The sequence below is a fragment of the Gouania willdenowi genome, chromosome 9 (genome assembly GCF_900634775.1).
Source record: "Gouania willdenowi chromosome 9, fGouWil2.1, whole genome shotgun sequence".
NCBI lineage: Eukaryota > Metazoa > Chordata > Actinopteri > Blenniiformes > Gobiesocidae > Gouania > Gouania willdenowi.
In genome coordinates, this window is record NC_041052.1 from 6022497 (window position 1) to 6050481 (window position 27985).

The 27985-nt window shown below is 36.7% G+C and overlaps 1 protein-coding gene across 2 annotated transcripts; it reads left to right on the forward strand.

Annotated features, from left to right (window-relative positions):
* On the forward strand, window positions 1-27966 carry septin5a (septin 5a). 2 transcript variants are annotated; one of them, XM_028457323.1, is made up of 12 exons: window positions 1-175; window positions 329-342; window positions 15825-15915; window positions 16207-16293; window positions 17409-17532; window positions 17615-17749; window positions 19028-19145; window positions 19241-19342; window positions 21858-21954; window positions 22047-22182; window positions 22284-22386; window positions 26260-27966. In XM_028457323.1, the coding sequence occupies exons 1-12, from the start codon at window positions 130-132 to the stop codon at window positions 26317-26319; spliced, it is 1113 nt and encodes a 370-aa protein (XP_028313124.1). In that variant the 5' UTR covers window positions 1-129; the 3' UTR covers window positions 26320-27966. The 2 variants fall into 2 exon arrangements, with proteins under 2 accessions (XP_028313124.1, XP_028313123.1); XM_028457322.1 differs by lacking the exons at window positions 1-175; window positions 329-342 and adding an exon at window positions 11758-12104.
* The last annotated feature ends 19 nt before the right edge of the window (window positions 27967-27985 follow it).

Sequence of the window (27985 nt, forward strand, 5' to 3'; positions counted from 1 at the left end):
CCTTTTCAGGCCCCGCCCTCATACTGCTGCTGCGGCTCGTGCTGCTGTCTGTCTGTCTGTCCGGTGCTCGGAGGCGCTCGCGGCCACTTTGTGTGAGAACCGTGACCCGGTGGAGAGTCTGAGCTCGACATGACCAGCAACATCAGGTACAAGAGCCGGATCCCGGTCAAAACCGGTGAGTGTTTTGTCCCCTCGAGCATTTAATTAATGGCGGTGAGAGCGTGCACTGATCAGCTCCGTGTTTCTGTTTCTTTGCTGCATCCATCACTGCTGCACCTGCACCTGCTCCATTCATCCATCCATCCATCCATCCTGTTATGGCCATCAGAGGACAGCACCGAGGTAAGAGCCTATTTATGTCTTTATTATACAGGTATAATGGTATTTTATTACTGGGCCTTTGCTGCTGCAGCCTCTGTGATAATAATAATCATAAGAATAATAATAACCTCTAAATCCACACGTTTTCCTCCTCCCTCCCTCTATTAAACTATGCTCAGGCCATAATGTTAGTCTGAGGCTTCATCTTTAGACCATTAATATTAAGTGGAGCAGATAGAGATGCCAGAGGCGTGGTCCTGGTACCCCACCACCAGCATCCTCTCCATCCTCTGCGTCATACAGCCTTTATTATCAGTGACGACTGACCCCATTGTCAGTGTTTCTTCATCCGTACACAGACCCTGCTCATTCAGGTGAAGCTTTCAATGCAAACGTTCAGCTGCTGCATCATCAAAGGGTCTGTGATGACCCCCAAGCCTTCCTCCTCCTCCTCCCTCCTCTTCCTCCTCAGGCACCATGTCTGATGACAGCACAGTATTTCTACAACGTGTGCGTTAAGCCTCATTATTCTGATCTGATTGGCTGTTTTTAATAGTCTCAGCAGTGCGTGAGCACATTTGCAAGGGAATGAGATGCAGTACGTAGTGATATCAAACACTTTATCAACTTCAATCCAAAATATGTATTTGTGCTGTTTTGAGGATTGGGATGTAGGTCAACATCTTACAGTAAATTGGGCCATTAGAAGGACTGTGTGGCACAAAAATATACGTAGGTTTTAATTGATATTGTGTGTTCCAATAACAGCTGTAAAACAAAAGCTTTAAATTAAAAGGAAATGTTAAAATAACTAGTGTCACTATTAATGGTTTACTTATAGTCCCGTGGGCTGCACCCAATGAGACAACCAGGATTCTCATGATTGGGCATGGGATAGGTGTGCACATCTGGCTGGAAAAAATAACATTGCGTAGGGGGCTGAGAATGAGATGTTTGAGTGAGCAGAGGCAAGGGAATGACATTAGATTAATAGATAGATAGTCTTTATTTCAGACTCATAGTTCATATTATAAACAGACAATATATACAAATCACAGGGAAAAAAAGGATATATTAAAAGAGTACATCACAAAGAGAGTCCCCTATTTTTCCAGGAGGTCATATACCAGTGCTTCTAAAGTTCGGACCGATACTTCTCACAAAAACAACCAGTCAAATCAATCGATTGAAACAGCGACGGGAGCAAAACCAGAATTTTCAGTTATCGTCACCTACAGTATGTCACTTAGCTCATGCTTGATCACCCTGTAGCTGGCCACCTTTGATGAGGGTGTCTAGTGTTAAAAAGGCCAAAGGAACACTACTGATGATGTGTCCCAAATTTACATCCTTCACATATCTGAGACACTGAGCTCCCACACCACTCTCAATGTGACTACCATCTATTGGCACAAAGGACAGTTTAAAGGTCCCATGTCATGATATTTTTCACCATTTTCATTTGTTCTAAGAACCCCAAAAACATAGTATTTGAGGTTTATTTCCCCAAACTCGCCTGTTTTCCAGAGTTTTAGCCTCTGAAAAGTCACTTTCTGAGCAACTCTACACAAACGGGCTGATTTGCGACCTACTTATGCATATTCATGAGTGGGCGTGTCTATAGACGGGACACTGACTTCCTCCTCCCCGCACGGTGACGTAGGGCCAGAGGACGGCCCGCCCTCCTCCCACCCACTCTGCTTCCGAGCTCATGCTGCTTTGTAAACATGAGACAAAGCGTGGGGGCGGGGCTTTCGCCGGTACATACATAGACTGTAGAAAATACATACATACTGTACCACTGCACGAAAGATGCTGAAATGCTCACCTTCCTGGGCGTGTTTGTTTACATGTCAATCACAGCAGAGAGCTTCCTGGAGGCGCGGCTTCTCCAGCTCAGTGCCGCGTCAAATTCGTCATCAAAGTGGCAACGCGTCATCAAATTGGAGCGAGGTGTTTGGGCTCACCCTGCAGAAAGAAAGGAGCAAATCACCCTCTAACTAACGATTGAGGAAATCAATGAAAAAACACTTTGGGCATGTGTATGAAGCCCTAATAGCACTTTATGATGTTTAAAACACAGAAAAGTCAATTTAGCTTAACATGGGCCCTTTAATTTTAACATCATGTCCCATGTTTATAATTATAGGCCTCAGAGATCAAATGATCAAACATTATTTACTTCAAAAACAAAGGACCAAAGTCGAAATTAGCACATGAAAGTTTGGTTTTAATCTACACTTTACACTCTGTTTTTTGAGCAAATGGTCTTGGATTTATTGATCTATGAGTCCTGTAATTACAGTAGGAATGAAGTAAAACACTTTTATGCATCCGACTACAGGACTCCACATCCCACAATGCAACGCACCAAACTTTTTTGACATGTCAACAAACCGAATGTTTACTTTCAAGCAGCAATTTCAACCATTTACATCATTTTTCGAGCAAATAATCTTTGAGCTGTTTGTTCTTCGAGGCCTACTGCGAGGTTTTTATCTGATTAAAATCGATCGTCTCCAGCAGCATTTAATCTGTGGGATTTTTCTTTCTTTCTCGTTCAGTAACTGTTTCACTTTTACCAATGCAGGATACTCAGTACTCAGATTACGTCACACTTTTGACAATGTTGCAGCTAGTTTTCACTCTGTTTGACCCTGCTGTGGTATTTTGAGAAAGAATTCCTTCTGTTTTGGAGAAGGTAGGGACTCACTGTGACTGACCCGAGGCTGAGATAATGGCTGCTAAAAGGCTTTTCCCTCCTTTATTCATCATCTCCATCACTCCTCTCAACCTGCTACTATCACTTCTTCTGCTGTGAGAGAGCGTTGCCAGGAAACCCACGTTAAGGTCTCTTTACAGCTCCTCAAATAGTGGACGAGGCTTTAAATCTGATCCCAGCGGTGATTATTCCATGTGTGGGTGAACATTTGCTAACAACAAAGGTTTAGAACCAAGGCTGTTGCAGCAGGCGATGATGTTAGATCAGCTCATATGTTGCATCTTTAGCAAATACAGGAAAGAACAAAGGGTTTGATACTGTATGTGTTTATGTTGTTTTGTATGTTTTTGGAGTCATTTTGTATATTTTTCTCATTTTATGTATTTTTGTGCTCATTTATTATATTTTTCAGTTATTTTGGTTTATTTTGTTGGCCATTTTGTGTATTGTAGCTGTTATTTTATATATTTTTGTAATCATATTGTGATCCTCTTGTGTTTTTCTATAATTTTGTCTGTATTTGTAGGTTTTGTTTAGTAAATTTTGGTTATCATTTTGCATTGTGTTCATTTTTTTGTTTTGTGTGTTTTTTGTAATTTTGTATGTTTCTTAAAGAGTTATCGTGTGTGTTTTTACAGCAGTTTTTAGTGTTTTTAGCTTAATTTCAGTTAATTTCGGTCATCATGTTTTTGTAGTCATTTTGTGTTTTTTTCTTTTCCCTTTGTGTGTTTTTTTCTCATTTTGTATGTTTTTGGAGTAATTTTTGTGTATTTTGGTTATCGTTTTATATTGTATTCAGATTTTTAGTTTTGTGTTTTTGTAGTTTTGTATGTTTTTTTTATCATGTGTATTTTTTATTTAATTTTTTGTTGTTGCAGTTTTAATGTTTTTAGTGCCATTTCTGTTTATTTTGGTTGTTTTATATGTTTTTGTTGTTGTTTTGTGTGTTTTTCTCTAATTTTGTATGTTTTTGGAGCAAATTGTGTGTATTTTATCGTTTTGTATTGTGTTTGGGTTTTTTGTTTTGTATTGTCATTTTGTGTGATTTTGTATGTTTTTTTAAAGAGTTATCTTGTGTATTTTTTACCAGTTTTTAGAGTAATTTCTGTTTATTTTGTTTATTGTTTTGTATGTTTTTGTAGTCGTTTTGTGTGTTTTTGTAGTCGTTTTGTGTGTTTTTGTAGTCGTTTAGTGTGTTTTGAGAGTATTTTTGTGTAGTTTTGCAGTTGCTTTTTGTATTTTTGTCATTCTGCACGTTAATGCACTAAACTATACTATTTGGTCCCTGGGTTGCCAGTTGCTTGTGATTTAAATGAACATTCTGGTTAATCTTTTAGATATCTTAAAGCTTTTCAATGTGTTTTTATAAACACACTCCACGGTATCGTCGTTGACGTTTATAAAAAGGAGGTTTCAGGTCATGTGACTCTGCTCCCTAGAGCAGTGAACAGATGCAGAGTCAGAATAATCAGCATCAGTGGATCAGTGCCATGATGAGTAGCGTGGTTCTGATGTCTGACTCTAGTTTTCTCCTCCGTCCTGATCTTTAAAAACACACTCGCTGTCACAGATGGGGTCGCTTTTTATTTCCTGAGGAGGACCAGCTGCAGAGCAGGGTCTGGGGGGGGTGCAGGGCAGGCTGTTAAAGCTGACCAAATGAACCCCCTGCTGCTGATCCTCTTCAGTGAAAAGGAGAAGGGTTGATGATCGTTTTGTAAATACTTAGCGTTCAGCTTGATGTCTTCATGTCGTCCACTCTCTCGCTCTTTCTCCTACTTCTTCATTCTTGCTCTGCTACTTTATTTGCCAAGAATAATCTTTTACCTGTCACGCTACACAATGTCATTCCCAAAGATTAGCAAAGAAGAATAATAGAAACTTGATTCAGTTTTCATTAGATGAGTTAACGATGCTACAGATCAGGTACACAGTCATTTCTCTTTATTTCATTTATCGCTTTGTATGTTTTTGTAGTCGTTTTGTATATTTTGGTCATCGTTTTGTTTTGTGTTAGGATTATTTTAGTTTTATCATTTTCTTTGTTTTTTTTGTTATCTTTTTTTTTTACCAATTTAATGATTTTAGAGTAATTTCTCTTTTGTCCAGTTATTGTTCTGTATGTTTTTATAGTCGTTTTTGTGTATTTTTGTTATCCTTTAGTGTGTTTTCCTCTAATTTTGTATGTTTTTGGAGTCATTTTTCTGTGTTTTGGTTATCGTGTCATTTTGTGTTCAGATTTTTTTCTTTTGTTTTGTCATTTTGTGTGGTTTTTAAGAGTTATCTTAGCGGTTCTTAATGTTTTTAGTAATGTCTGTTTATTATGGTTCTCGCTTTGTATGTTTTATGTAATTTCTGTTTATGGTGGTTATTGTTTTGTATCTTGTAGTCGTTTTGCATATTTTTGTTATCCTTTTGTGTGTTTTCCTCTAATGTTGTATGTTGTTGTCGTTCTCAAAGATTAGCAAAGAAAAGTTATATAAACTTGATTCAGCTTTCATTGCATTTTTTGAGTCTAAAAAAAAGACAATGACGAAGTGTTTGCAGCGATGTCTTCTCCTGTTAGAATAACATTGCAGAGTTATTGCCCTGCAGCGTGTGGGTTGGCGTGCACATACTTTCATTTTGTCACGCTGCAAGCATTCATGAAATGTGCGTAATCCTGTGCACTTTGTGTGTACAGTTGTCATCGTCCTACACCTAAAAAACTCACTCACTCACTCACTCACTCACTCACTCACTCACTCACTCACTCCAGGCTTCCGAAGGAACCGCTGACCCACATAGTCAGAGTCACACAAACCAATATTCATTTGACCTGGAAATGTTTGAGATTAATAGATATTTGAAAATAGAGATTATCTTTATGTGTCCCAGTGGAGTAAAACTATCTAGATCAGAGGCGTTTATTACAAAAATGTGATTCTCTAATCTGAGAGCCACATTATCAAGATTCATGTCAGCATTTGGAATAATGACCAATGTGAGCATTAATACAGGAAAGCACAATAGGTTGTGTATTTACAGTCAATTTGTACATTTTTTTAGTCAATTTGTGTGTTTTTCTTGTTATTTTGTAACGTTATTGTGTGTTTGTTGTTGTTTTGTATATTGATTGGTTTTTGGTGTCAATTTCTGTGTATAATAGGTTTGATTTTGTGTTTTTGAAGCATTTTTTGTGTAATTTTCTGTATTTTTGTGTTCTGTTTTTTTGTATATTTTTCTTATTTTGTGTGTTTTTGGAGTCAGTTTGTGTATTTTTATTGTGTATTGATCTGTTGTTTTTTGTTTTGTGTGTCAATTTCTGTATATACTGTATTTGTTTTGATTTTGCGTTTTTGAAGTCATTTTTGAGTCATTTTTTTTTGTCATTTTTTATATGTTTCTGTCATTCTATGTATTTTTAGTCAATTTGTCTTTTTTTTGAGTCTATTTGTGTATTTATTTTTCTTGTTATTTTGTGTATTTTTCTTGTGTGGTTGTTGGTTTGTATACTGATCTGTTTATGTTGTTTTGGTATAAAATGTTGTATTATATTTGTTGTGATTTTGCATTTTTGAAGCCATTTTTGTGTCATTTTGTATATTTTTGTGTTATTCTGTGTATTTTTGTATATTCTTTCTCATTTTGTGTGTTTTTGAGTCAATTTGTGTTGGTGTTTTGGGATTTTGTGGTTTAAGAGTCACTTTTGTGTATTTTTAGTGTCGTTTTGTATTTTCTTCTGTTATTTTTCTGTGTTTCTGAAGTCGTCATGTCTGTTTCTGGAGCACATTTTGTGCGTTTTTAATTAAATGACAGCTCCTAATGAAATAGATACAGTTCTGTCCCTTATCGTGTTATAAAAAACAAACTGTTCAACTATTCCAACTATAAATATTGTGTCGACTACAATGTGTCTTTGTTGGTGGGGCTCAGATGAAGTTTTGCAATCGTCTCACTTTTCCTGACGGACGTGTTTTTCTAAATAGTTTCAGACATCAGAGCAGTAAGAACGGTCTTTTTTTATTGAGTTGCTGAACAAATTGGTTTGTCGTGTTATGATAAACTTTCCCAAATACTTTGAATCAAAGTGTGAGATTGAGGCCACTCTGATAATCACCATTTGTGAGGCTGATGCTCAAACGTGGCTGCAGACGCCAAGCTTCTCTCAAAGAATGATTTTTATTGCTGTTTGAGCGATTACATGCTATCAGATTAGCATGTTAAAGAGGGGCCTCCGTCTTTATGTTGTTTTCTACTTCCTACCAATCATCGGCCTCTTCTCCTTCCCAGCCTCACTTACTGTGGACCACAGCCCATTTACATCAACAGTTTAGGAAGCATTTCAGGTTAATGATGTGAGAGAGCGCTTTTAGAAATCCTCCATAAAGGTCAATACATACAGCTAAAAGCACTATATTCATTCTAATGACTTATTCGGAGCTGATCTCTGTTAAAAAGGGTTAAAGCGGCTGGAAACGATAATTACACAGATGCATAGAAGTGTTTTTACTTCATTCTTACTTTGATTTCTTAAGTTTCTTTGACAAATAAGCAGGACGGGGATTGTTTGTTCCTTGTATTCCCCATGATATGATTTTGAAAGGCAAGCTTATAATTTAATATTTTGTATTCTGTGAATTGTTTGATATTTTTAATCTGTCATTACTGTTTTTATTATGTTTTTATACTAATTTATTTTTTTTATATTTAAAAAACACAACACAGTCTTAAACTACTGTATTCTAAAAAGAATTAAAAAATTAAAAAAAAGGGGTGGGAAAGAAAAAACAAAGACCTACTGTATTCTATACTTTCACTTTCTCAAATATAAATCTCGTTAAAATAAAATGCAGTGTACAAAAATCTGAGCTTGTGCAATTTGTCACTAATTCTGTATTTGTAGCACTATAACAAATGTGATTAAAAATGAATTCTCAAAAAATATATATATATTCTTGAATAAATGTGATGTGGAAGTAGGGTCATGATCCAAAAAAGGTTGGGAACCACTGTTTAAAACCATTTTAAAATGGAATAAAGAGCATTAATCCCATAACGTCATTGCTAAGCTGCATCCCATCATGCATCATACTGTGCTTTTCTATCTGTAGTCAATTGATCTCACAGTAACCAAGGAACCACACAGAATAATGTTTACTGTCAGTGTTGTCAAAAGTCTGAGAGAGAGAGTGTAAAAGAACTTTCATGGTGAGTTTAAGTTGATGATCTAAACGATCACGGCCCACTGTTAGATCTACTTGTATTTGCCCCCCCTGGCACTGTCTCTTACTGCTGTGGTCCATTCAAACTCACTTCCTGTTTAGAAGTTTGTATAAATAAGAGGAAGCGGCTGAACACAGCAGGTACAATGAGTGGCAGATCATTGGACGTGTGCCTGTGCAGAAGCATCTCACACTGACCCACAGCTAACACAGGCTAAGGACCTCTGATCTCCTCTCTACTGATGGAGGAAATTATTATGGGATGCTTCATCCTTCTTCTAATCCAATCTACACTCATGTCCCGTTTTTTTGTTGAATTTTTCATATATACAATATAATTCAAAGTGCTTTGCTTCATTAAAACCTTCCATACAATAAAAAATACAGACAGACGATGACAGCAGTGTACAACACACACACACAGAAACGTTATTCAACCTTACACACATGTCTCCGGAATGTAGGAGAAAACTGGAAAACCTGTATATGGAGAACATGCAAACTCCAAACACCAAAACCAATGTAGATGACATGTGGGCAACTGGGTGCCACACGAGACCCTAGATCTACTTATGTGCAACACCCAAAGTAAACGTAAAAAATATGGAAAATTTCAACAAAAATACACAAAATTACTACAAAAATGCACAGGATGGTTACAAAAAAAGAGAAAGATTCACAAAACTACAACAAAAAGAACTAAAAAAAAAAAAAACACACAAAAAAAAATGACAACAAAAATCCATTAACACACTGGAAGATTTACAAAATTACAACAGAAATCCACAAAAAGTACTCAAAGAACAATAGTAACAACAAAAAATGACAACAAACGTTCATACAATTACTACAAAAACACAAAAAATAACAACTAGCAAAAATACATGAAAAGGTTTCCAAAAATACAAAATGACAACAAAAGTACACAAAAAGGACTAAAAAATCACACAAAATGAAATTAAAAAAAATACACTAAACCATTTGTTTTTTCCTGTATTAATGATCAGATTGGTCAATATTCTAAATGTTGACTTATTGTTGATAACTCGGATTACACCGTAACAGTTTTGTTCTTGCTGTGGTAAAAGATTCTCATCCCTGTCCATCGAAACATTCCCCCTCAAGTTTCTCCTCCTATTATTTTTATCCTATGGATAAATTAGATAAATATACATCATTCAGATCAGATTCCTTTGGAAGAAAGTTATCAGATTATGAAAAGAGGAGGAATTTGTATTTATCATATATGTACTTTCAATTAACGTCTGAAAAAGTCAGTTTTTTTAAATGAAAATATTAATTACAACAGGAAAATAAGGATTAAATGTGTGTGTGCGTGTGTGTGAAAGGGACAGCTGGCTGCTGAGAAAGGCTAATGGTGGGGGTTTATCTCACGGCCATTGTAATACCATTCCAAGACATCTGCTCTGTTATTGTAGTCCGATTAAGTCTCGCTCTGCCCTCCACATATACCCATCATGGTGTGAGCTATTACCAACCACCTCTTCATACTGGTTATTGTGATTCTACCAGTGCTCTGTATTCAGGGCTCATCTGATTGGAGTCAAAGAGGCGATAAATCTGTGAACCTGAAAGACCAGAAGCTGTGTCGAAAGGTTTTAACTCATGGAGCAACTTCCAAGAATATCCACCAAAAACTTTTTCATTTGTACTGAGTCCTCTGTCTCCCCCCAGTGGTGTGGAGTAGGAACATGAAATAATGAAATAGGCAGCTTCACTGTGGGCGGGGCCACATTCAGGGAGAGAAGGAGAGAAAAAACAGTCCTGCTTCTGTAGTTTCAAAGAGATTTGCTGCCCACTGTGTGTTGATTCTGACACACCCATACACAATACACACACACACACACACACAATGATACACACATGGTGGCACATGCACAGACACAAAAGCACCAACACCCCTGCAACATCTGGCATCAATTGAGTTCAGCCTCAGCCATGAGCCATGAACCCCATTCATTCTTACACACACACACACACACACACACACACACACACACGCACACGCGCACACACACACACGCACACGCACGCACACATGCACACAGTGGCTAGAACAGACGACAATCATACTTTTCTCATTAAAGTCCAGACAGACATGCAACTGGTGGCCCCCAAGCCACGTGGTCCTTGGTCTACTTTTGTACGGCCCCCAAAACTAATACACACAATGAATCCTAAAACACACAAAATGATTCCTGAAATACACTAAATCACTCCAAAAACACACAAAAGGGCAACAAAAATAGACAAAATGACTGTAAAACACTTAAATCAACAACAAAAACACACAAAATGACTCAAATCATACAAAAGGGCCACCGAAGTAGAAATAATGTCTTACAAATACATAAAACAACAATAAAAACACATAAACACAACAAAATCACACATAAAACGACAACAGAAACACATAAGCACAACAAAATAGCACAAAGTGACAACAAAAATACACAAAAGCACAACCAAAAGATATAAAATGGCATCAGAAATAGATGGAAGGAGTTTTAAACACAAAATGACAAAAAAAACTCTAAAAACACACAAAATAATGCCCAAAAAAACCAAGACAACAAAAATAGACAAAATGAAATACACAGAAACACAACCAAAACTTACAAAAGGACCAATTGTGTCACTTCAGGACAGTTGTTCCTCCTTTGCTCATTTACAGGTCACTTGATAACAGAATTCACATCTTTATTTTGATCTTTTTTTGCATTTCTTATCTTCTCCTGCAGTTTGTCATGTTTCAAACTAACAGCGTTTCAACATTAACAGTAAAAGGTTTCCCATTTATCCTCAAATCCAAAGGTGGAGCAGAGATTTGAGGTGGAAGGATTCAGGAACACGTACTGCATTAATTTGCTTTTAAATTGTATTTTACAGAAATGAAAATAATAATCTTAATTTGATGTAAAGTGACATGTACAGTCTTTATGATGTTTGTCCCCTGATAGCAAACGTGTAGCTGCATTTCACTACATTTACTACGCCCTAAATGTGGGGATGTCCCATGTTTGCTGGTTTCTAAAGGTTTCCAGTTCAATGTAAACAGACTAGATCAAAGTGTGACAAATACCCAACATGCACTGCATGTTTGTATTAAATGTAATGACTTGATCCTGTGCCTGAACGAGCCTGTGCCTGCATCGTTTGTGTTTTCATCCATTGTTGGTACTTCAGGTTTTGTCACTGTTCAAGTTCAAGCTTGTTTTCTTTTTTTTTTCAACAAAACAGAGCAACTCTGCCTTTTTTCTTCGTGCGTTCTCTTCACCTTCCTTCTTTCTGTCTTTTCTGCGTCGGTGGGCTCATTTCCTCAGTGTGGAGGTGTTTATTTCTAACTGTCCGTGCACGAGCTGAATGAATGAGCTCTTTTTTTAAAACCGTCGCTTCCTTCTTTCCATCCCTCCCTGGTTTCCTCCCACAAATTGCCACCTCTCACTTACGCCTTCTTCTCCCTTTCTCCCTCCCTCCGTCCCTCTCTCTGTGAGAATTCCTCCATACCTGTCTGAACAGAGAGCGTTAGAGCGCTGCGGGGCAGAGTAAAGAAACAGATTAGGAAAAAGGGCAGAAAAATAAAAGCTAAAGAGGAGAGTCAGAGGAAGTGATTGAAGGAGCGTCAACAGGAAAGAGGAGTTTTAGGTGAAAAGGACTGGAGGTTTTTTTTTTTTGTTTTTTTTTTCCTGTTTCATACTGGCTGCTTCTTGACTTCCTGGGACTTGTGGCTATTTTGGTTTTTGTCGTTGTTGGAGCGGTTTGGGATGGATGCCATCATGCTGCAGGAAAAACTGGTGGAGCGGCTGCTGTGCCCACGAGTGAGAACAGCCAGACAGAAGGTAAAGAGTGAAGAAGGATAGTAAAGAAAGTTTCGACACACCTTTTTTTTAACAGAATGCCCTCAAACCTGCTGACTGGGGAAATTGACAGACATTGACACCAAAAACACACACAAAAAAACCGAATAGATCAATGTACAAAACAACAACAAACACACAAGAAAAATACATAAAAGAACAAGAACAATAGCAAAATTGACCCAAAAAACACACAAAATGAGAATAAATATACAAACAACAACAGACACACTGGAAGAATACGCAAAATAACAAGAAAAATTCACAAATTGACTCCAAAAAAAGACAAATTGACTCAAAAAAAACACACAAAATGACAAGAAATTACACAAAAAATGGTTTAGAAAACAAAGAATCACAGCAAATATACAAAAATTGACACCAAAAAACCTTTGAGATGCTTTAGTGCAGGGGTGTCAAACTCATTTTAGGTCAAGGGCCAAATATGGACCAGTTGGATCACAAGTGGGCTGCAGGTTTTAGGCGGGAAAACAAACAGTTTCCACATTAATGTGTCCACGTTTGCACTTCCAGTTATAAATTAGACATAAAGTATGGAAGGCATCTAATCAATAAGTGACAGATACTTAAATGTCCTTCTTCATTTATTTCTTGAGCCAATTTTTATTTAATTTGGGGAGTTTTTTGTGGAATAATTTGAGAAAAATTGCAGGATTTTGGCAAAATTTAGTGTTCTTTCAACAGCAATTATTTGGTGATTTAGACAATGATTTATGTTTTTTCTGTCATTTTCACTTTCTCCAGCGGACCAAATCGGATGCTCTAAAGGGCCGGATTTAGCCCCCGGGCCTTGAGTTTGACACATGTGCTTTAGTGATTTGCATTTCTTCCTCACAAAGAGGCCTTAGCTTTAATGTTTGCGGTGCAGACCAGGGGACCACTTCTTTGTTTGGGGTTTGCATGTTCTCTCCGTGCTTGTGTGGGTTTTCCTCTCAGAAATCATGTGATTGAGCCCAAGTACGGTGATGCTACACATTAATGAATGAAATTATGAATGAACCTCATAATCCTGCTGCTTTATACGTTACATTTGGGTCATTTCATGTCATTTCATCAATGGCCCACGCATGTCGGCCTCAAAATATTCTGAAATTTTATCATGAGAAGCTGTACCTCACAATGCATGAATTAGAAAAAACACCCCCAAAAAAGAGATTCAAATGTAAATATTCTTTTATGTTACTAGTGAAAAACTAATACATGATTATAAGACCATAAGAGGGAAGCTACAATGGCCTCATGTAAATGATTTTCAATATCCGCTAGTGGTGAAATAACCCAAAGTTCGTGTCCAAAATAAAAATTAACAATTGACATGAAGAAAAATAGCTTTACATCCAAAGAAAGAGTCATTTTTATACTATAAATTAAAACAGAGATCAGATTTTTTTTCCCTACATTCCCACATGCAGTTGTGGGCCAATAAAAATAGTTTAAAAAAAAAATGTTTTTTTGGATTTCAAGAGAGTGTCACCCAAGAACCAATGAATATATGTGACTAATCATTAGTGATGTGAACAGTCTATGTTTATAGCTCTAAACTGATGAAATTACATTGAGCTGAGACATATGTAAAGTTGTTTACTGAAGGCCCAAACATGTTCCAGCCCCAAAACACTGACAAACTGTTTTCTAATTCTGAGGTGCTGGTATGTCCACCATATAGGATGAATAGCAGATATTTTATATATTCTGAGAGAGTATGTGGAGCTGTATTACTATTCCATATTTCATTTTCCAATGTGTTGTAATTTTTGAGATATTGGAAGATGAAAATGGAGGAAAAATATGGATGCACGAACATCGACGCATGCACTAAATTGTCCATATCTCAAAAAGTATTCATCCGATCAAACTAAAACATTTCTGAATTTTTTGAGACCAAAGAGCGTGGGATGTCCTGAAAATATAGTTAAAATGACATGGAATGACCCATTTTAATTACTCTGTTTGCCTTTTATCGCTCATCTTTCTTAATGCAGACATTTCAAGAGTCGGAATGTTCCTAGAATGGGAAAAATCTCAAGTCTTTCCATCTGTTGAATGTCTCTACTGTCTGTATGTGAATGCACCCTTCGGGCCGCGGGTGTGTATTTATTTATATCCACACATGGCAAAGTGTGGAAGAGATGTAGACAGACTGAGAGTCTGAGAGAGAGACTGATGTCCTCTGACGTCCTGCTACTTCCTGTTTCTCTGAGTTTCAGTGGAACTTCTGAAGCTCTGATTATTTCCAGCTACTCTCAAAAGTAAAGATGCTACACATGTATGTTTTTCCTTAAACTCCTAGATTTTCTGTGTTCCAGACTGTGTGGTCTTTTTATTGCAAATGCAGTGTCTGTTTATTCATCACAATTAAAAAGTCACTGTACTACTTTAAAGTTATTTTCCTCTATTTCAGGCACAGCTGGTTTTGGTTTAATGACTTTAGCACTGGTACTAAAACTCTAGAGTCACTAAAGATTCAAAGTTTCCAACCAAAGAATTAAATTTATGAGCTCAATGTTACTCAATGGAAATCTTGAACCCTCAGCCCCCAAAATAAACACACAAAACGACTCCAAAAAACCCATAAAATACACAAAACAACAAGAAAAATAAAGAAATGGCCCCCAAAAAAACCCCCACATAAAATGACTTTAAAAACACAGAAAACCAGAAAAATAAACAACCACAAAAATAAACAAAATAACTCTGAAAACACAATAAATGAGAGAAAATTACACAAAATGACAACAAAACATTTTAAATAAGAAAAATATATCAGCAATTTGCAGTTCCTCAGCATGAAAATAAAGCCAGTTTATTTTATTTGATACATAATTCTTTTATATGGCAAAGCCATAGATATTTCAAACTAGTTTGCTCATTATTTGACAGAATTCCATTAGATTAATGGCTGACTGTGTTTGTTGACTGAGATTTAGTTTTCAATTTAAAGATGTTTCAGCATTAGAAGAAAAAATCATTAAACACGGGACGTGATGATAAATCGTCCTTTATGCCAATAGATGATACTGGAAGTCACATGAGGTTAACCATTTGAGAGTGGTATGGGAGTTGTGTCTTAGATATGGGAAGGATCATGTTCGGATCTTTGGTTTCAGCCCTCCGAAAAGGCTAGTCAGGCATCACACAGATTTCACAACTCCTTGTTGGTTCTTACTCGAACTTTATTGACCACAGTTCACAGTAGCAGTAGACCACGGGTTATAAACCAATGGATCGTGTGTTCCTGGTGGGAACAAATTTATACTCTGGTTTTGAACATGACGACATCACCGAGGTGATATCACTGCCCTTGAGTTACCATGAATACAGAGCCGTTCCAACTTCCATCAGCTGCCATGACTTGGTCGACATCAGTTCTTTCCATTTTCAACTCTGATTAATAAATAGCATTATTAATTATTAATTTTCTGGACTTTGAGACACATCAGTAGTGTTCCTTTGAATCAGAGGGTGTTTTGGCCTTTTTAACACTAGACACCCTCATCAAAGGTGGCCAGCTACAGGGTGAACAAGCCTGGGCCCTTTGATCTTTTTCTCCCTAGGAAGTGTCTGCTCTCTCAGCTCTTTGTTTGAAGAGTAAAATTACTTGTAGCTTAAGCTATAACTAATTTCCAAGCGTTGTGTCACTAAACTACGCCCCTCCTCGTCCTCTTTATGGCTTTGTTTCAGGAGAAACAATATGTGGGCTTTGCCACGCTGCCCAACCAGGTCCATCGGAAGTCTGTGAAGAAAGGCTTCGATTTCACTCTGATGGTGGCAGGTGAGTCTTTATCTGAACCATAAACATGAATCCAGGATGTGTCACTGCAGAAACTGACTTTTTTTTTAGTTTTAGCATCATCTTAAAAAAGACATTCAACAAAAATATTAGCTTTAGCTGAGTAAACATTTCTGCTAGGATCTGAATTAAGGTTAGAAATAGCAACTTGTCCAAAGGATGTTTCTGTTTTAGGGTCACCTCAGAGTTTTTAAGAGAGACAGTTTATTTTGACACAGTTTAAGACGTGAGACAAACATTAGCAATGTGTGTGTTTACGTTTGTTCACTACAGGAGAGTCTGGGATGGGGAAATCCACTCTGGTCAACAGCCTGTTCCTCACAGATCTTTACAAAGACAGGAAGCTACTGAACGCTGAGGGTGAGTCTGTTTCTCTATATGTCTTTATATCAGGTATGACCACCATATGAATTATGTTATAATGTGTGATTGTTGTATTAGCTGCAGAAATCTTATGCACACTATTCACTTTGCATCTTTTTTGTGGACAAAAGTAAGTATTCGTCTTTTGATGTCATTTGACAAATGGCCTACGCACCTTGGTCTCAAAAAATTCTGAAATTTTTACCAATTGCTCCCTGATCATTCAATAGGCACACTGTACATTTTTAGTTTGAGTGGATGAATACTTTTAGAGATATGGCCAATTTAATGAGGGGGGGGGGTTTGTGTCGATTTTCATGTGTTTTTATTTTTCTTAAATTTTCAGCTTCCAATATCTCAGGAGATACACCACATAGGAAACTGAAATTTGCTAAAGTAATACAGCTCCACCTACTCTCTCAGAACATAAAAAAATATCTGCTATACATCCTATCTGGTGGATATGCCAGATCCTCATAATTGGAAAAAAGTTTGTCGGGTTTTTGGGCTCGAACATGTTTGGGCATCTTTGCATAAACCAAAAGTTGGGGTCACAAAATAAAAATGAAGAAGTCGCATAAAGAAAAATTGTTTTACATCTCAAGAAATGGTCATATTTATACTGTAAATTAAAACAGACTATTTTTTTCTTACATTCCCACATGCAGTTATGGGCCAACTTTTCTACAAACTTTTTTTCCAGGTTTGGTTAGCTAGCATGTCCACCAGATAGGATGTATAGCAGATATTTTTGTATATTCTGAGAGAGTAGGTGGAGCTGTGTTACTATACCAATTTTCGGTTTCCTATGTGATGTAGCTCCTGAGATATTGGAAGCTTAAAATTGAAGAAAATAAGGTTGCATGAAAATCAACACACACCCCCCTCACTAAATTGTCCATATCTCAAATATGTCAGCATTCATCTGATCAAACTAAAAATGTACAGTGTGCCAATTGTATTATTAAGGAACAGTTGATAAAAAATGTCTTCATTTTTTGAGACCTAAGTGCGTGAAATGTCCTGAAAATGTGTTGAAATGACCCACGTGTGACATTCAGATATGACTTTTTTCTGTTTACACTCTCTCATTGTTCATTGATGCTCCACAGAGCGCATCAACCAGACAGTGGAGATCATCAAACACACTGTAGACATTGAGGAAAAAGGAGTGAAACTCAAACTGACCATTGTGGACACACCAGGGTTCGGAGACGCCGTAAACAACAATGAGTGGTGAGCTGGAGCTTGTGTTTCTGATTCAGAGTGTGTGAGTTTGAACCAACGCAAGCCGAATGCGTCGTTTCATGTTTTGTAGCTGGAAACCCATCACAGACTACATAGACCAGCAGTTTGAACAGTATTTCAGAGACGAGAGCGGCTTGAACAGAAAAAACATCCAGGACAACAGAGTCCACTGCTGCCTGTACTTCATCCCTCCGTTTGGACATGGGTAACGACACACACACTCACACACACTCTCACGCACAAACACACACAGCCGAGACATCAATGTGAGGAATGATTGGCCCTAAATAGAAGTAGGGATGAGTCGATATAAAGGGACAGAAAGGGACAAAGGGGAAAAATTTCCACCAGAACTTACATATAAAATATAAAATATAAAAAATCAAAACTTTTCATTGGAATTATTTATTGGAATTAACTGGAAATTGGGAGTCATTTTAAATAACTGTATCATATAAGCATAAATATTAGCATCCATTCAAAATAATATAATAAAAAAAGAACCAAAACATTTTTACCAGGGTTGCTAAATTCCGTGAATTTTCAAAGTTGGAAACTTTTCACGGGAATTAGCGGGAAAATTTCCAAATTGAAGTTTGGCCCTTAACAGGGATGTTCATTCAGATGGGAAAATATATTTCAGCATCATCTAAAATGCCAACATCAGTTATTTAAAAGTCACTCCCGATTTCCGGTTAAATTCCAATAAATAATTCCCATGAAAAGTTTATATTTTTGTATATTTCTGAATTTCCCGTGGAAATTTGCTATCCTAGTTGTGCCACTCTATGATTTTTTTTCACATAAAAGGGACAGCACGTGTGAGTAAGTTTTGTAGCCATGTCAGGCCAAATCTGTCCCTTTAAGCATCAAATTCCTGATAAATCATGATTGTTGTGTAAATTATCAACTAATTCAGTTGTAGAAATCTGAGCCCCTGCGAAAAGAAAAAAAAATCAATGAAACTCAACAATATTTGCAGCAGGGCTCACAGTTTTTCTGTGTTTATATCACATGATGGCAGTCATTTTTAATCTCTTTCCTCAGATTTCCTGAAATTATTCCACAAATTTTTTTTTCAATTGAATAAAAATTGGTCACAAAAGCTGATGGGCTTTATTTATTTAGCGTTTGATAAATCTCTGTCAAATTATTATGTGTATATCATTTGTATTTATTTTTCTTTTACAATCATTTAAGCCTGATAAATGCAAAGCTATGAAATGTGTTCTTTCTATTTTATTTAGCATCAATGTGGTATGGGACTGAAAAGAGACAATGAAAATGTATTATTTATTGTGACATTATTTTGTTAATTTACTTATTTATACCCCGTGACCCTGAGAAAAGGAGCAAGCGAGTCAGAAAATGGATGGATGGATGTATGGATTCTTTTTAATAACATGGACGTGTTCCTTAAACTGAAAGAGAAATATTTACAAAGTGTAGGAATATCCTGCTAACTCCTTTTCTTGCTCCACAGGCTGCGTCCAGTGGATGTGGAGTTCATGAAAGCTCTGCATGAAAAGGTTAACATCATTCCTCTCATCGCTAAGGCCGACTGCCTCACACCCAACGAGATCAAAAAGCTCAAAGACAGAGTGAGTTTTATTTACCTGTGGTCAGAGAAGTCAACAGGTCTGTTTTTATTGTTTTTTCACCGTTGACTCATTGTGTGTGCGTGTGTTTTTCGTAGATACGAGAGGAAATAGACAAGTTTGGGATCAAAGTTTACCAGTTTCCTGAGTGTGACTCAGACGAGGATGAAGAGTTTAAACAACTAGACAAAGAGTTGAAGGTAAATCTGATATTAATCATTTAGGTTCTCTTTCCTTTTAAAGTGTTACACATATTATTTCTACAACATTAGAAACTATTTTTCTGTCTACATTTATTTTAGTATTTTATCACCTTAGAGCAGTGGTTACCAACCTTTTTTGGACCGTGACCCCATTTTAATATCAAGAATTTCTTAAAGACATTTAAAGACATTTTTTTTCTCTAGAATCAGTTTTTGATCATATTTTTTGTACCGTATTACAAATAAAGAATAGCCAGGATTTTATTTAATTTTTTACTGCATTTTAATTAAAATTACAACTACATTTATATTTGACAAAATAAAAGCATAGAATAATGATTGTTTCAATTTGAAAAAGGATAATAATTGTAAAAAATCAGTTATTTTTGATTTTTTTTATCACTAACTAGATATTTCAGGCATCCCCATTTAAACTACACTGCCTTAGAGCATATGTCAAGTCCAAGGCCTGTGACCCTCATTCAGCCCCTAAACTAACCCCACACTATGAGTGAAATATAAAGGAAAACATTTTACAAGCAAAGATAATTAAAACATGATATAATTCAGTTTAAGATGTTTTTAACTTGAATCAAATCAAATAGTTTTCACCACACAGAGGAGAGATGCTTGTTATACAGCAGAAAGTGGGTGGGCGGAGCACTTCATACAGCTGAATTGAAAAAGTAAAAATAATAATAACAAGAAGGGACGATACTGGATTTTTATCCAATGACCGATGCCGATACATTTCCCCCCACACCTGATTGTAGACACCGAGTAGTTTCTGTAGTGAAATTAACAAACCAAATTATTCTGCAGACACTTTATCATGTTGGTAAATGAAGACATGAGACAAAGCTAAAAAACAATGTAACATCAGTTATAATTCCTTGTACAAAATAAGAATAAAAAAATACTTCACTTCTGTTTTGAAAAACATGTCATATTTATTCATAACAATTGTCTTTAAACTAAACAATGAAGATACCTGCAGTCTGTCCTGCTAAAATCTACCATACCTACCTCCTTAAATCTTATATTTTAGTGGTAAAAACAGCATTTTTACAATATCTAAGCATTCTGTGTCTCAGCTTTTTATTAGAAAAATCAAACCGTTTAAAATGCGGTGAATTGTTGAGTGCCTCTTACCTCCGTTGGTTTAAAAACACTCCTGCAGTGTGCTACACATACACAAGATGGCGATGCTTAGTAACGTAATGAAACGTCTACGATTATAATTTCTATGGGTCTATCACAGAAGCAAAGCCTGTTATTTTATCGGTTAAATATATCGGCGAACGGCTGATGTCTGATACTTAATTTTAACAATAATATGTCAATAATATTGTGCATCCCTAATATTAATATTGTCATTATTGTTAATATTAATAAAACACTAGTTTGTTTAGCTGCTCCAGTTTTCACCTTAAAATTGTTGCAAACAAATTTTCCGATCTTTCAAAATATTTAACCCAGTTCAACATCAGATACGTAATGATAGCTAATTGTATTGCTAGCGAATGATAATGCCATCTAATGCTAATGTTATTGCTAGTTAATCTTAATGCTAGCGAATGATAATGCTAGCTAATTTTAATGCTTGCTAATGTCATCTAATGCTAATGTTATTGCTAGTTAATGTTAATGCTAGCAAATGATAATGCTCGCTAACTTTAATGCTAGCTAATGCCATCTAATGCTAATGTTATTGCTAGGTAATGTTAATGCTAGCGAATGATAATGCTAGCTAATTTTAGTGCTTGCTAATGTCATCTAATGCTAATGTTATTGCTAGTTAATGTTAATGCTTGCAAATGATAATGCTAGCTAATGTTAATGCTAGCTAATGCCATCTAATGCTAATGTTATTGCTTGTTAATGTTAATGCTACCGAATGATAATGCTAGCTAATTTTGATGCTAGCTAATGCCATCTAATGCTAATGTTATTGCTAGTTAATGTTAATGCTAGCGAATGATAATGCTAGCTAATGTTAATGCTAGCGAATGCCATCTAATGCTAATGTTATTGCTAGCTAATTTTAATGCTAGCTAATGCCATCTAATGCTAATGTCATTGCTAGCTAATTTTAATGCTTGCTAATGCCATCTAATGCTAATGTCATTGCTAGCTAATTTTAATGCTAGCTAATGCCATCTAATGCTAATGTTATTGCTAGTTAATGTTAATGCTAGCGAATGATAGTGCTAGCTAATTTTAATGCTAGCTAATGCTAATGCCATCTGATGCTAATGTTAATGCTAGTTAATGTTAATTCTAGCGAATGATAATGCTAGCTAATGCTAATGTTAGCTAATAATAATGTTAGTAATGCTAATGCTAGGTTGTGTGTGTGTGTGTGTGTGTGTGCGTGTGCGTGTGCGTGTGCGTGTGCGTGTCCGTGTGTGTGTGTGTGTGTGTGTGTGTGTGTGTGTGTGTGTGTGTGTGTGTGTGTGTGTGTGTGTGTGTGTGTGTGTGTGTGTGTGTGTGTGTGTGTGTGTGTGTGCAGGAATGCACACCGTTTGCTGTGATTGGCAGTAACACGGTGGTGGAGGCTCGAGGTCAAAGGGTGAGGGGGAGACTTTACCCCTGGGGCATCGTTGAAGGTACGTTGTTCACCCTCTGGTTCCACGTCTTCAGCTTAAAGACGAGACAACAACTGGTTTCTAATGCTTTCCACTCTCTGCTTTGTGCTCAGTGGAAAACCAGTCACACTGTGACTTTGTCAAACTGAGGAACATGCTGATCAGATCGCACATGCACGACCTCAAAGACGTCACGTGCGACGTCCACTATGAGAACTACAGAGCGCAGTGCATACAGGAGATGACCAGGTGTGTGTGTGTGTGTGTGTGTACTGCTGATGTTGACAGATTTCAGTGCAGATTGACATGTTTCCAGTCTGACCAGTATTTTCTGTGATGTTGTTTCTCAGTAAACTGGCTCAGGATAACCGGATGGAAAGTCCCATTCCCATCCTGCCTCTGTCCACTCCAGACGTGGACACGGAGAAGTTGATCAAGATGAAAGACGAGGAGGTTTGCAAAGATGTCATTTAGGTTTTCGATGTGTTTCACGCACTGTTAATTCTGACGGCAAAATTAAAATTTAGATTTAATCCTAGTATTTTGACTAAAATACAATGTAGTTTTAGTCCAAATTCAATTTTCCAAAGTGTAGGAAACATGTCACATTTCTTGCGATGTAATCTTGCGTGATTTCAGTGTAACCCTCCTGGGTTCCGTTAGTCATCTGAAGCATATAAATATAAAATTAATAACAGTAGTTGTAACTGTATTAATCAGAATCAGAATCAGAATCAGAATCATCTTTATTCGCCAAGTGTATGTTGTACACACGAGGAATTTGACTCGGTCAACTGTGCTCTCTCCAATAGTGAAAACAAAAATTTTTCAACAATAAACAATCAGCTAGAAAAGATGAAAATAAGTATAAACATAAGTATAAATATAAACAGTAGTTAGACTAGAATGTGCAAATAACAAGATGATAATAATAACCCTATTTAGCATGTTTGGTATGATTTTGAGGAGTTTATTAGCCTGTAGAGTCGTTTAAACAGGATGAGGAAATGTGGAAACTTTGAAACTAAAAATCAATTTCAACATTTAGGTGTCACTAATGCAGGCCTACAATTAGAGGGGAAAGTAAAGGATTACAAGTACTCATGTTACTGTAATTGAGTTGCTTTTATGGGTACTTGTACATTTTTGAGTATATTTCTAAATCAGTCATTTTACTTGTACTTAAATGTGTTTTAAAAGAAGTAATTTGTTACATTTCTACACCTACCCGTTACTGAGTAAGTTATTTTTTTCTGTTTTAAAATGATCAACTGACATTATAAAACTACAAAAAATAAAATAACCAGACAAAGATCTCATATATTACATCATAGCCGACCAACCAGATTAAACATAATGCACTGCGCCATCACAGACACAAAACTTTAAAATATCTGTTTTAGAGTTCATAAATGTAGCTATACTTACTTTTTTAATATATAATTTTATTTATGAAATGTAAGTCAGAAGTGTACAATTTCTTTTCTTTTTATACAGTTGAACAATTTGGACAAAAAAAGAGAAAAAAAACTTGATCCAAACAAAACAAAGAAAGCCCGCCCTCCCCTCACCCCAAACCCCTGAGCCTCTTAAATAATTACAGTGCAAATATGACTACAAAATAGAGATGATAGAAATACACATTTGCATACAAAAATAAATATATACACATACACATATATATGCGTACCTCTGCCCAGCACATACACCCCCACATATACACATGTCCACACATCCTTAAGGGCACACGTGCAGCTACACATCTAAACACATGAACCATGCATGTGCACATCCGCATACCTGCCTGAATAGTTGTCATCAGCAGTACAGAATGGATATTGATGGCTGCCCACTCCCCGGTTGTTGATGCGGAACCGTTATGCTGGCATATTTTACAATGAATACGTTGTGGGGGGTGGTCATCTGCTGCCGGTGGACCGACACAGAGAGAAGTCGTGCTCACATATGACTCCCCAGTGGGTGCTTACAAACAGACTTCTGTAGCTGGGAGCCCATCCAAATAGGAGAGCAATGGCCTCCAGTGGGAGTAAAATCTATTAGATGAGCCTCTAAGTGAGAACTTGATCTTTTCAAGTTTAAGAAGATGTAACCAAACTTTGACTGATGGTGGTTGGGGAGACTTCCATAACAAGAGGATTCTTCTACAAGCAATAAAGGAGGCAAAGGCTACGACATTGTTTTGAATATTTGTAGTACGAAGGTCGTCTGGAGGTTTGCCAAAAATGTCAAAATGTGGGGTAGGAATTATATTAATGTCCAAAACATCTGAAATCGTTTTAAAGAATAGTTGCCAAAATTTGGACAGTTTAGGACATGACCAAAACATATGAGTGAGATTGCATGGTGTCTGTGAACATCTATTGCAATTTTGGTCAACTGTGTCTGGATAGAGCGTTGAAAGTTTCTGCTTGCTATAATGTAATCCATGCAGGACCTTAAATTGTATGAGAGAGAGTCTGGCACAACTGGACAATGAGTTAACAGCCCTCAAGGCCCCCTCCCAGAAATCAAGAAGAGAAAGAGAAATGAAGTAGTAGTTCTGACTCCCAGTGTACCTTGATTTTATTAACAATAGATTCATTCATAGGAGAGAGTAATTTATAAAATAATGAAACATGGCCTTTTGTTAAGGTTTTAGCCTTAAGAATCAAGTCTATTCCACTGGGTGTTGGACTCTGTGGGAATGATGTAGTGTGCGTTTTTGCAAAGTTCCGCAGTTGAACGTACCGGAAGAAGTCGGATTTATGTAGGTTAAGAGTAGAGATTAATTGATTAAAACTTGCAAACACACCATCCATGTACAGGTCCCCCAAATTACATAATCTCTTTTTTTCTAAGGTGTCAAATCGTGGGTCGGCCTTCGCTGGAATAAAGAGATTATTGCAAATAGGAGATGCTAGAGGGACAGTGAGCCATCCAAGGTGATGTCGTATTTGTGCCCAAATTTTAAGAGTTCCAACAACAACTGGATTAGAAGTGAAATCTGACAGGGTGAGGGGCAAGGTGCTGCAAGCCAAAGCCAGCAGAGATGAGGAGCATGAGACTGACTGACTTCGGCACCATTTGAGGTGAGGGCTAGTGAGCCATGCTATAATCTTGTTCATAGTGGCTGCCCAATAGTAACCATTAAGATTGGGTAGCCCCAGCCCCCCAACTGATCTATCCCTGCAGAGCAGTGTTCGATTTGCCCTTGATCGTTTGTTAGCCCAGATGAATGATGAAATAATACCATTTATGGCTGTGTTGGTTTTTTGGGAAGTATTCACTTTTAGAGATGTTATGTTTATATCCAGATATGCGACCAAAAGAGTTCAGTAGTGTCAGGATGTGAGGAATGCTTTTCAGAGGATTTTTGACATATAGAAGCAGGTCATCTGCATATAATGAAACCCAATGTTCTATGCCCCATCTTTCAATACCCTCAAATCCTACACTCGTTTTCAGAGCAGCCGACAACGGCTCAATCACCAGTGCACACAGCAGTGGGAATAACACAGAATAAGTGAAAACGGCGTAGAGCGTTGATTATTCGTGCACACTGAAGCATAAGGAGAAGAGTAGAGTAATTTGACCCATGAGATAAGATTACTATTAAAACCAAACTGTCGCAGGGTAAAGAAAAGATATTCCCACTCCACCCTGTCAAATGCCTTCTCTGCGTCAAGAGATATTATAGCCTCTGGGACATTGGAGGGGGATGGTGAGAGGATGACATTGAGAAGCGTTCTTATGTTAGAATATGAATGTCTTTCTCTTATAAATCCTGTCTGGTCATCTGAAATGATCAGGGGCATGACGGACTCTAATCGACGAGCTATTAGTTTTGCGAGTATTTTAACAACTACTGGAAGGAGTGATATTGGCCGGTAGGATGCACAGTTTAGTGGGTCTTTACCCTTCTTGATAATTAAGGAAATGGAAGCTTGCATTAATGTGGGTGGCAGGGAGACTTGTTGAAATGAATAATTAAACATGTCGAGTTAAAGTGGAGCTAACTGATCTGAGAATTTTTTTAAAGAATTCGACCGGGTATCCATCGGGATAGATTTTTATTTTTAATTGAAGTCATTGGTGTTATTTTATTTTAAAAGAATTGTACATTTTGACAAGCCTTTTATTTTATACAGGTCCCTTTTGGTTTATACATGAGATGTTTACTGTATGTAAGAGAACCAAAAATATACATAGGGGTGAAAGTAACTAGTAACTTTTACTTTGAGCACTATTTAATTGACCTACTTTTTACTTGTACTTGAGTATTTTATGTATGACTTTCTGTCTGTCTGTCTGTCTGTCTGTCCACAGCTGAAGAGGATGCAGGAGATGCTGAACAAGATGCAGCAGCAGATGCACGATAAGGACTAACAGAGCAGAGGACGACCGTCACACTCTGACGGCTGAGTTTAGCTGTCAGTGACATCCTCTGCTGTACTTTTGTGTTTTTGGTGCTTTGTAAAGCTTCGTCTGCCTGGAGGCTTTTATTTCTGGTTTCGCCCATTTTAAGCCCTTGGCGGTTTGTCTTAACAAATGTTTAAGAAATGCCTAATTTAACTTCTCGGTTCACCTTTATTTATATTTGCGATGCTAAAAACACTTTGGAATAAAAGTCAGGGTATGTGCTGCGAGACGTTTTGTAAAGAGATGTTGGTAGTTACTGATATTTAGATTTGAATATTGATATTGTTTTTTGATATGCGACTGCGTGTTTGGGTGGCTGTGTTTGTAAAAAAAGATCATCTCATAAACTTACCATGTGTATCCTCCTTTAAATAAAAAATCAACATGTTGTTTACTTGCTTGTGGAAATGGAATAATTATAATTATTTGGTTGATTTGAGCCATTGTCAGAGGCTGACTGTGAACGACTAGTACAGGGTGCATGTGCACACGTGAGCCAATAGCTGCAGGTCTGTGTGGGGTGCCGAATTTAAAAACTCTCACTGTTTTCATAGCCAACATATTTTGAACATTTAGCTCATTTTTATTTCATTTGAGACAGAAATTCATGTAAAACAGCATGTTCTATATCATTTTTAAAAATGTGTACATGTGAAAAATTTATCTAAATGTAAATGTTAAATGGAAATATAAATGTTAAATTGGTCGCCAAGTGTAAAGCTAAATGTTTAGAAATTATGCATAGTGGGCGTGTCAGTGCCTGTCAATAATGAGGCCCCGCCATTAAGCTTTACACTTAGCAACCGATTTTACATTTAGATTTAAATATAATGTTTAGATTTATACTGAACATTTAGATTTAGATTTAACATTTATATTTAACTTTTACATTTAGATTTATTTTTCATCCTTACATATTTTTAACAATAATATAGAACATGCTGTTTTACATGACTTTCTGTCTGTAAATGTTTAAAAATTATGCAAAGTGGGCAGGTCAGCATTTGTCAATCAGAAAGCCCCGCCATTTAGCTTTACGCTTGGCAACCAATTTTACATTTAGATTGAGATTTAACGTTTAATTTTAAATTTAACATTTAGAATTAAATTAAACCTTTAGATTTAGATTCAAAATGTAGATTTAGAATTGAGATTTAGATTTAACATTTAGATTTAGATATATTTTTCATGTTTACACAATTTTAACAAAACATGCTGTTTTTACATGAATTTCTGTCTCAAATGAAAGAAAAACGAGTTAAATATTGAAAATATATCAACTATGAAACAGTAACCGTGTTATTGGGTTTCGAACCACATACGTCTGTTCTTCTCTGTGCTGTTTTTGCAGCTGATGATGCATCGTTTCCAACACAGAACAGCAAAAATACTCTTCTACGCTTCTGTTGTGATCTTTCCTTTTTGGAAGTCGGGTATGCAATTGAACTCATGTAACTTACATGTGAATTAAGTTTGAGATTGTGTATACATGTGTGTGTGTGTGTGTGACAGGGAGGGATGCCTGATCATCTCCATGTTCTTTTTGGGCCTGAAGATGAGACTCGCACTGTGTCTCCTTTTGTTCAAGTGTGGCTAATAAACTGTTGTTTCCCATCTGTGTGTCTTTTGCTAT